Source organism: Rosa chinensis, chromosome 1, assembly GCF_002994745.2.
Source record: "Rosa chinensis cultivar Old Blush chromosome 1, RchiOBHm-V2, whole genome shotgun sequence".
NCBI lineage: Eukaryota > Viridiplantae > Streptophyta > Magnoliopsida > Rosales > Rosaceae > Rosa > Rosa chinensis.
The window spans coordinates 44,929,727-44,940,630 of record NC_037088.1 but is presented as its reverse complement, the minus strand read 5'-3'; the positions used below and the strand labels follow the sequence as shown (position 1 = coordinate 44,940,630).

The 10,904-nt window shown below is 35.9% G+C and overlaps 2 protein-coding genes across 3 annotated transcripts; both read right to left on the bottom strand.

Moving 5' to 3' along the window:
* Positions 1 to 489: 489 nt before the first annotated feature.
* Positions 490 to 3,835, bottom strand: LOC112179138 (probable fructokinase-7). The gene is made up of 7 exons (XM_024317471.2): positions 3,579 to 3,835; positions 2,669 to 2,883; positions 1,955 to 2,167; positions 1,682 to 1,879; positions 1,442 to 1,582; positions 1,195 to 1,311; positions 490 to 952 (listed from the first exon to the last, which is right to left on the bottom strand). The coding sequence occupies exons 1-7, from the start codon at positions 3,658 to 3,660 to the stop codon at positions 818 to 820; spliced, it is 1,101 nt and encodes a 366-aa protein (XP_024173239.1). The 5' UTR covers positions 3,661 to 3,835; the 3' UTR covers positions 490 to 817.
* A 914-nt stretch (positions 3,836 to 4,749) lies between these two features.
* On the bottom strand, positions 4,750 to 9,845 carry LOC112179146 (agamous-like MADS-box protein MADS3). 2 transcript variants are annotated; one of them, XM_024317484.2, is made up of 8 exons: positions 9,612 to 9,845; positions 7,108 to 7,186; positions 6,938 to 6,999; positions 6,714 to 6,813; positions 6,530 to 6,571; positions 5,772 to 5,813; positions 5,512 to 5,651; positions 4,750 to 5,055 (listed from the first exon to the last, which is right to left on the bottom strand). In XM_024317484.2, exons 1-8 carry the CDS (start codon positions 9,791 to 9,793, stop codon positions 4,962 to 4,964), a joined length of 741 nt encoding a protein of 246 aa, XP_024173252.1. In that variant the 5' UTR covers positions 9,794 to 9,845; the 3' UTR covers positions 4,750 to 4,961. The 2 variants fall into 2 exon arrangements, with proteins under 2 accessions (XP_024173252.1, XP_024173257.1); XM_024317489.2 differs by having other exon boundaries at positions 7,108 to 7,183; positions 9,612 to 9,793.
* Between the last annotated feature and the right edge of the window lie 1,059 nt (positions 9,846 to 10,904).

Below are 10,904 nucleotides of genomic sequence, written 5' to 3'. Positions count from 1 at the left end.
AGCATATCTTTGGGATCACATTGTTCTTTTAAAGTGTATTTTTCCGAGCTAGAAGTCTTGGATTGTGAAAATTTTCTAATGAGGTATGTTATGTTTCCTTATTATTTTTTAAGGTTCACGTAAATACTCATTAATTATGTAAATCATATTTCTATATAAAAAAGTCCAAGAGAATGAATCACAGACTTCTCTCTCGTCATATTCTCTATTCTCTAGTTCATAGCAAGTAATCACAAACAAAATAGGGTTCTTGTTTAATGGTGATTGTTCATATAATCAAGGCTTGATAAACATGAATATAAAATTAAATTTTGGAAAACCTACTTGGTTGTAGAATTAACATAACCGGATCATTGATGGGTGGTTGAATGATAATTTGCCTATTGTTGATGGTAATCCACAATCTGCAAATCACCATTCCAGAACACGGTCCGTAATTCGGCAATAGGTGCTGATAACATATTGTAAATATAACAAAGAGAGAATGAGTGACGGAGAAACCATGTATCATCATCTTATTACGTAGCGAAACCCACTAAAGTTGGAGTTTAAGTACAGTACATTTGAGTCCTTGTTGGCTAATCACATAAATGATCAACGATTTACAACAGAATTCATATATTGAAGTATTGAACGGATTGCATTTTTGGCTACATCCACATGGAAAGAAGTAAACCACAATGTGGGATTGTTGAAAAAAGAAACACATCCAGATTGTGGTTTCTTATTCTAGGAAATGCCATTATTAGAAAGAGCAGATGATTTCTTCTTCTTCTTTTTAGAAATAAATAGAAGTGCGTGTGGGTTCTATATTTTATCATGCCGATGTTTGGCTAAGAACTTTATGGACAGCTTCTTTTGTGGGTAGGGCAGGAATGGCTCCTTTCTTTTCCACAGTGATAGCACCACAAGCATTGGCAAATTTGAGAGCCTCCTTCAACCGTTGTTCATTCTGTATCAATAGATAAAATTAGATTTCCTTGACAAATACGATGACACAAGATCCCAAAGCCCATTTTTATACATCTAGGACAGAATAAGGCGGAGTTGCAATCCTAGTAGTTAAGAAAATGCATTTACAGATTTATCCCAATATCTTTTGGTAAAAGAAAGTAGGTGTATACCGGAGTTGGGAATCTGAGTGCTTAAGAGAATTTTAGCCCAATGTCACTAGGAAAAGAAAGAAGTGTATACCTTGAACAAATCAGGGTCTGAAGCCAAGCTGTTGAGTACAGAGCCAACAAAAGAGTCACCAGCTCCAGTTGTATCTACACAGTCCGCTTTGATTCCTGCAACTTTACCCTTGAATTCCTGCTCATGAACAGTAAAAATGGAATCAACAAATTTACTGCAGATGAAAAACAATGAGAAAGATAAAAAAAAAAAAAAAAATTACTATCTACTGATCAATGTAAGTGAGCATCAAAAATGGATGTTTAACCTTTGTGTAGTATCTGCAGCCTGCTGGCCCTTCAGTTACTAACAGAAGCTTCAGATTGGGGTGATAAAGCTTGTTCAAGACCACATCATCATCATAAGGATCATCACCTCCAGTCAAAAATGTAATTTCCTCCTCACTTATCTGCAGTTTTGCACACATTCCCCATATTTGAATTAGTATTTTGTAACGCTGAGTAGAGATGTACAACATAATGTATTCAAGAATGGATGTGTCATGTACTTTAATAATGTCAGCTAGGTTCCAAATGCTCATAATGCCCTTCTGAGCAGCCTCTGCAGAAGGCCACAGTGGCAATCTCAAGTTCGGGTCATAAGAGAGGATACAGCCAGCCTTCTTAGCAACGTCCATCGCAGCGAGATGTGCTGATTTACATGGTTCCTCAATCAGACTAATCGACCCATAGTGAAATATATTTGCCTGCATTCATCAAACAGAAATGAATGTTAATATTTGTAGGTGATTTATCAAACAGAATGAATGCCAATGTTTTACCTTTTTGATTAGGTCGACGTTAAGTTCTTCCTTAGTGAGAAGCATATCAGCACTGGGGTTGCGATAGAACATGAATTCGCGTTCTCCATCACTTCTCAGTGTAACAAAAGCCAATGCAGTCCTTGCATGTTGGTCAAAACACATGCCGGAATTGTCCACATTGTTTTCCTTCAGAATATTAGACAGCATGTATCCAAACTCATCTGCACCAACCTGTGATAGAAAATTGTAGAACCTTAATGGTTGAAAACAGAATGGCATAATATCTGAAATTACTCATCAACCAAAGGGCACAAAACTATATTATATCAAGGTATATGCTGAGCAGACTCGCATGTAGATGCCTAGTGGAGTATACCGATGCAGATAGAAATTTGAGCTCCAACATTGGCTATATAGATCAAGCTCAAGATATTATGTAAGACCATCATGCAAGGATTTATGTTCCAATGTGAGACTCTGTTCTCCAACATTGTAGTTGTTGCGAATTAGTCCACATTAAAGACATGAAAACTGTTCAAGTGAGTAATGATTTTTCACAAGTATATTGACATGTTATATTATCAGACAGTGAATCTGGACCTGATTCCACCTTATCAAAGTCCAGATTGAGATCAGACTTCTCCGCGAGAAAAGGTTACCCCTCACTTGGTTAGTTCAACATAAGAGAATGAAAGCAGAAATTGTAAATAACAAAGGTGCATAGAAAAGCACCTTGCCCATAAAAGCTGCTGAGCCTCCTAATCTTGAGATTCCAACTGCAACATTAGCAGGAGCTCCACCAGCAGCTTTCTTGAAACCTTCTGCATCAGCAAGAGAAACTCCAGCACTCGTTGGGACAAAATCAATCAACATCTCACCGAAGCAAACGACCAGTGTGCTCCTCTCTGGGGCATCCTTTTTCCTGGGAGATAATGATTTGATTGAATCTACAAGGGACCAATTGTTTAGTGAAGGTTAATGATAGGAGTACCAAAAATATAACAGCAAGATACTAATACTAATACTAATGTCAAACTGCAAATTGTGATGCACGAAGCTTGTCCAGGATCAGATCAAATAAACAACTTATCAGATTCTTAGAATCATGCTTTGATTATTAGATTCTTATCATTGGATGGGGATCGAACTTTCTACTTATCATATTCCTAATGCACTTCCCCATCCTCCCCCATGCCTTGAGCTAATTAAACCTCAAGGGATTTTTCGGTCACATTTTCCTACTCAAGAATCAACAACCAAGTAAAAAAGTATGATTGAAACAGATAATGAGCCATTTTGATTGCAAGTAATAACAGATTAGGATTCCATCTTTCTTGTTATTACCTCAAATCATTGGAAAATGGATACAAACGCAATCGCTGAAGTTGACACCTTTCATGTCAATTTGAAACTTGAAATTTACCATATCTTGTGGCTCAAGCAAAATGTACCATATCAAAGTTCGAACTAAAACTATTCAAAACTAACAGCAAAATTGTCATCTGTATCTGACCATATACCCAAACTATTTAAAACTGATTCTAACCAAACAATTCCCACCTATAAACACATTATTATGCTCAATAATTAATCAAAAAGGTGGATCAAATCAAGAAATTAAGGTGCAATTGATTGTTAATACCGGTCATGGAGGGCAGCCTTGGTAACTTGAGGTGACTGGACTTTCGGGATGTCCTGGGGAAGCAGCCGCAACCCATCGGCATTTTTTCTTGAATTTCGATGAAACTAACTGATTGATAGTTGTGTGTTCTTGATGATGACCAAACGTTGAAAAAAATGGAAACTATACAACGTTGGCTTCTTACAAAAACCACAACTCAATTAGTTTCAGGGCCCTAAAACAATATTAAACTACATTAATTGTATGAACCCCGGAGTCTTTTGAAGTTTTAAGACCACTATATATATTGTGCCTCCTGGCCTATCATTAGAATATCTCATTATATCCAACCAACATCCTCATTGCATAGCTCGATTTTAGCTAGAACACCAAACGTTCTTGGCTGGCCATATTCGAAGTGGTTACTTCATCTATGAAGTCATAAACTGTTTGCTATATTTTGAGAGCCAAACATTGTTTTTTTTTTCTTCTTATAGTTTTGATCTTGTGTTTTTAGATGTTATTTCATAAATAGGATACGCATGTCTGGACGAAGTCTTTCACGACTTACATCCGTAGATATAGAACTCTTGGATAGCTAATTTTTATCCATTTTCCCCCTCCACTACCTCTTAACGCTAACATTGTAGCCTTACATGATCCACATTTTACTAGGTGATAAAAAAAAGAGTTGGATAAGTAATAGATTAGGTTTTTTTTTTTTTTTTTTCAATCCTAGAGGAGAGGATCCGAATTTTTTATTTAATATTATGGTTCAAAAATATAACTATACTTGTTCATCGATTGTTGTCTACTAAAACGGACATATGCTACATTTCCTATAAATTTAATGATATTAATTGCAGGAGGAGAATGTTGTCAATATGTTCTAAACTATCAGAGCTACAACCCCCACACACAATGACATAGCATTGTTTGTAGAGTTCAAATCTTGAACACAAAAATTAAATTTTGTGTGCTTTTGAAAACTCTAGAGCCATTCTCCAAATCTCCCAAGAAAAAGCAAAAGAAAAAACTCTAAAGCCCAACTAATGTTCAGCCCAAGGCAATTGAATGTCTTTGACAAGAGCTCTACTTGGGCTTATATAGGTCCAATACTCGAAAGGAACCTGGCCTTGAATACAGAAGCAAGTTATAAACGTAAGTGGGCCGGAGCTCCATGAAAACACAGGAACAAAAGAAACATAACTGCCATTCAAGCAAGTGCTCAACAAATGTAAACATCTTGATCTTGTCATCCATATTTTCAAGTATGTGAATATGCTGGACAACTGTATGCAGTTTCCAGTACAAAACATCAAATATGCTAAAGCTTAGTTGCAAATCCTGATATAAAGTTTATTTATATTGAAGATTGAAGCTAGAGTTCTAGACATAGTGTGCTCAAAGCACCCATCCCTGGATGAAGTTGGTCTCGGCAGCCATGGCCATGCTCTTCGGAACATCTGCGGATTCAGCAGCAACATAGTGATGGTACCTGCTCAAACAACAACACTATACGAATAAGTACTTTTCACTTCCACCAATTTCTGATGAATTTGGAAACAACTCTATCAAATACCACCTAGCTTCCATTTTTAAACATTTGTTTCTGAACTTGTAACTTCTAGATGATGTTCTATTGATTTTGTTAATGACATAGGAGCAATGAAAATCATCACACAAAAGTAACACTTCAACTTGGTAGGTTTTAAGAGCTTAGTATGACAGAAAACTATTCTACCAATTTGTGCACGGAAGGTTTGAAATAGTTGGTTGAGAATTTTGAGATGGGTCGAGATGAGGGTGTTCTCACTAAAAAGTATAGATCGGCAGAGAATATTGTTGTTTAGTACCTTTATAATTCATGATATGGTTCCCATTATGCAATGAATCTGAATCAAGTGCATGACCTACTTTTAGCCGAAAATGCAAGAGAGACAAACTAGTGTACCCAATTTGTAAGATGGGTTCAGGTGCGGGATCAATGTGGCTGACTTGTGAAGAATGCAAGAAGTTGCTATTCCCAGTTGCTGCACTATTGGAGCTCCAGAAGTCTTGAATGGCTTTGAGATTTTCCCCCTCCTTCTGAAGCTGAAATTAAACCATAGGGTTTAGCATTTCAGAAAATAATACATAGATGTTGGGACTTGTACACTATTTCCAACACACAGAGGAAAACTTGATAGATTACTTTCATTTTCTCAGTCATACCTTATCCCTAAGCTGCAGGTTAAGGTCTCCAAGCTGTCGCTCCTGATGTCATATCGAATTGGCAAACCATGGTTATAAAAAAACGTTATGAAGCATGAAAAAATGATTAGATCACATGCAAGAATTTACAGGAAGAGGAGAGAACGATTCATTTAGGTTTGTAAAAGTTACATCTTAATTTGTGAAATTTAGAATCCAGACAGATGAATATTGTACTGTTTAGATCACATATGACGCATCATATATATGAGCTAGCTGCAACAGTATTATATATGAATCAAGAGTACCGCACACTAATATATCATTGCACTTAACTTAATCATTAATTATAGTCAAACAGTAGAATATTATAACATGTCAGGTTTCCTAGCAAGATCCATCAGCTAACCAAATGATAGCAAGAAAGTTTTGTGTTCCCCTAATATTCTTAGTTCTCTGTCTAAGAAGGATCGTTGTCTACAATATACTACAAGATTCTATGCACAACTGCCATTTACATACATGATACTGATTGCTTTTGACCAAAACGAAAAGTACATGAAACTAGTACAGGTTCAAGAAAGCATGGTCTACTCAGCTTGCTTTATATATAAACAAATAACAATTTATTCATTAACATATGATTTGTGGAGTTGGCTTTCTAAAAGTAAAAAAAAAAAAATCTTTGTACACATGAATTGCTAGAACACAGAGATTCATGAACTCTTATATTAATTTGTAAAAGATGATCCAAAAGAAATTATTACATACTCTCTTACCTTTTTGCGCAGGTGTTCCATTTGTTCAATCATAATCTGTGTCTACATTAATTATAAACAATTCATAAGTATTAGAAAATATCTCAATAAACTCACCTTTTGATTAACAAAAAGCAAGATCTAACTAAATCTAATCATGTTGCTGTAGCTCTAAATCTTAATGCATATGTAGATATGTAAGTACCTTCCTTTGTCTGGCTTGTGTAAGAGCTCCTTCAAGCTGTTTTTCAAGATTTTGCAACTCCTTCACACTCAGTGGTCCAAGGTCTTCCCCAAGCAAATGCCTGAATTAATTGAAGAGCATCACAAAATTATATTACACCAAGCTTAGTACTTGTGCACTTGGATATGTTTATTGAGTACGTAGTTTCTAATTAATGAAACAGTTATGGCAGACCATGAACTAACCTTTGAGTACGCAGAAGTGAGTCATATTTAGCTCTCAGTTTTGAGACTTCTTCATACCAGCACTGGTAAAAAAATAAGAAAACACGTGCATGAGAAGTTCAAGTTCAAAGGAAATCATGAGAAACTCTGGGAAAACAAATTGGTGTATAATAGTAAATGTATAACGTTACCTCTGTTTCCCGTTTGGTGGAGTTGTCATGAGGACTGAAGCTGCTTCGTTGGTATCTCTCAAGGGTTTGGGTCATACTACTATGATAGATTGAGAAAAGTGTACGTATCAGCATAGTGAGAGAAGGCACTTTACTTGAAACTTAAATAGCAGAATTGGATAATTTGAACAAAACTACAAGCATTGTGTGTGTGTGTGTGTGTGTTTTTCGGCCGATTATGTAAAGTGACATAGAAATGGCGGGGTCTCACAACATGAGATGAAATCCAGTTAATAAATTGATTGAAGAAATTTTTTTATTACAGATTAATAGAACCATGAATGATGTTGCGAGGAACAAATTTATATCATACAAATATTGAGCATATAGTACGGAATATCCATACTTAATTACAAGCCAGTTTGATAGTTTTACCTAGCTAGCTTTGTTTAATTTACGAAACACTAATATTATAGTTCACAAATGAATTATTCCATCACATATGAATTATTTTGGATATCAATCATTTGGTCCAGGGAAAAGCTCATCAGCAAACAAAGTTAACTAGCTAGTTAACTCATTCTTAATGAAGTTCAAGATTAAATCAATTATAGATGAATCTCTCACGCATGTATGAACATTCTTATTGAGTTAAGGCTCCAAATTGGTTGATAATTATAGCAGAAAGTGAAGTTCTTAGTCAGAAATGCAATATATGATGCCTAGCTTAGGGTTTAGTTAAATACTGATGAGCAGCAGACATGATGTTTTTAAATTGCAATATATGTTTGTCTTTGGAAGATTTTGTTGCTTGTGAAGAGGCAGATGTTATTATTCAAGATGTTCTCTTTTTTGGACCATTGTGCCATGTAGCAAATCTTCAAATTTAAATAAAATCATGCATCTTTCATTCAAAAAATAAAATTACAAACTAGGAAGCATGTAAGCAGAAAACCCAAAAGAAAAAAAAAATATGATGGAATTTTTTTCTTTATATATATTTTCAATAATCTTTGGACTGATTTTCGTACAAAAGTAAACATATAAATAAAAGGAAATAGAACAAAAAATAAAAACAAAACATAATTAATAATGGACTGATATGATCAGATAGATCACAGCACGCCAGTCCTTGCCATCAGAGAGAAAGAGTGTGGAAGAGCTAGTTTTTCACCAAAATAGCAAAACAAAACAAAATTTACTGGGAACTGGAGACAGATATTCTATCATGGAAATATATATATATATAACCAGTTTATGCAATTTAATGAGCATTCACCAAAATGAAGCATACAATTTGAAATCTGGAACACTGAGAAAACAAATTCTTGCAAAGTAAATTTTTACCTGGGATCCTCTTTCCAGGAAAGGGCGCGCAATTTTAGGTAAAACACTTTGATGAAATCTCAGACATTTCAAAAATATTTTTTCTTCAACTTCTCATACATAATATCCTAAAAACCATGACTTTACCAAAAATGAGCAAACCCTAGCAAGCTAGCTCTTTTTTCCAGAAGCTTGAATTATCAGCGAATCAAAAGATATGAGAGTGCAAGATTGATCTCATATCTTCAGCTTTTAATAAATAGCACAAAACCCAAGAATCAGGTAGCTAGCTGTGCTTGATTTAACACACAAGCTCAGAGAGAGAGAGAGAGAGTCCCAAAAAACCTAGTGATCAAAAAATTGAAGCAAAGGTACCATAGAAGAAATTATAGAGAGAAAACAGAAGAAGCAGGCTTAAAACCAAAAGATAAAAGGATCTAAAGAAATGAGGACAAATTTGTGATAGTACTATATGTCTATATGCCCTTTGGATACTTTAAAGAGAGAGAAACAGAAGATAAAGCTAAAGGCAGTCTCTTCCACAGAGGTAATTAGAAGAGCTCCATTCCTTGTCAGTCACAGGAAGATAAAGCTAAAAGCCCGTCTCTTCCACAAAGGTAATTAGAAGAGTTCCATTCCTTGTCAGTCTCAGGTTGTTAAACTCACATCAGATCATCGATCAGAAGATGTTCTCATATGAGAACAACAGATAGATCAGTCAACAAAATTAAGGAACCGCATTCATATACCCAGAAGGGAAGGGAAGAGAAGAGAGAGAGAGAGAGAAAGAGGCAGTAAACGTGTCGATCTGTGATTGGCAAATCTGGTAATATGGCATGGAAAATCCAGTCACCTCGCTTTGAAGTTGAACCAAAACCCGGAAATGCCCAGGAAATAGTTAAGAGTGCAAGTGAGAGATGTCAGCAGAGAGAGAAAAGCATCTGCTCTCTGTAACATGTAAGTGTAAGACAGCACAACACAGAAACATAAAAGCTAAAGACAAAGAAATACCGCACTTAATCTCATAGAAGAAGAAGAAGTGAAACCCAAAACTCCCAAAGCAATGAACTTTCCAGAGGGAAAAGAAAGGAAATCTGAAGAAGCATTATTACTACAAAAGCCAAAAAACTGAGCAAACCAAGGGGCAAAAAACGAGACCTTTAACAGAAAATTGGAGAGAGAGAGAGAGAGGGATGTACCCAGCACTTGAAAACTCATAGAGCTTGCCTCGACTAGAGAAGACGATAAGGGCAACCTCAGCATCACAAAGCACAGAGAGCTCATATGCTTTTTTGAGCAAACCATTTCTCCTCTTTGAAAAAGTCACCTGGCGGTTGATCTTGTTCTCTATTCTCTTGAGCTCCACTCTTCCCCTCCCCATTTTTATCAATAACAATACTGACCGCTTTTCCTTTCTCCTCTGCTTGTGTTCAATTTCTATATATATGTGTGTAAATGTTTATTACCTATTATTCTTTATTCTTATTATTCTTATTATTATTATTATTATTCCTCTTTCTTGGGATTTACACAAAAATGGTGAAGCTGGTGAAATTTGCTTTTGTCTCTGTGAGAAGTGGGAGTGCAGAGTGTGTTATATGGGGTCGTGCTTTGGCTGAGACAAGAGGCACATGTTGAGATTTCCATTACAGCAAAAATGTACAACCCAGTAACATTTTGTTCTTTTTTTCTTTTTCCTTTTTTTTTTTTTTTTTTTTTTTTTTCATTCTGATTTTGGCAAAGCTATTGGTCTAAGTCTGTGAGAGCAGATTTGCCTTGCAGGGTTAGGATATTAATGATCATCATTCAAACCCACGCGCCTCTGGTTTTGACTGCCGCGGCCAGCTGTGAGGTCTACTTGTTACTCCCATGTGGAGGAGAGACCTCTTAGGATCATAAGACCCGAACTAATTAATAATACGTGAAGTTCATGAACAATAGTGGAACCCTAACCCTATCCCTAGCCCTAATTATTATAAGATAGAAAAATGAATTATATTCATATTAGCTAAGTGTGCGGCTTATTTGGCTTTGTATAACCCGGTCGGGTCTGATTTGACCTTATTATGGCCCGCACCTTCATGCAAAGAGTTTAGCTATTTCTCGATCATTCTTGAACTCTCTATGCTCTCTGTTCGTGCAGCCAGAGCCACGCGGAGTCCCACAGTAGACGAACACCTGTCTGGGGTACTCAAGTAAAAAGGTAAAGAATGAAAGGGTAAAAGAGTTACGGCACTATTCAATGAACAGTACAACACCTCATTCTACTTTAGAATAGTTATAACTAGAATAATATAGTTCGGTATCCCCGGTCATCAAACCAAACCCAAAACGGCCAGATGAATTCTAAACAAAACTCAATCAAAGAAAACCCCTCACCTGGTTGATCTAGCACGATTATCTTCAAAACCCAAGCACGATTGGTCCAGTTGTAGCATATCACCTACCCAAACACAATTATCCTGAAACCAAAGATAAACCAAATGTTAAAA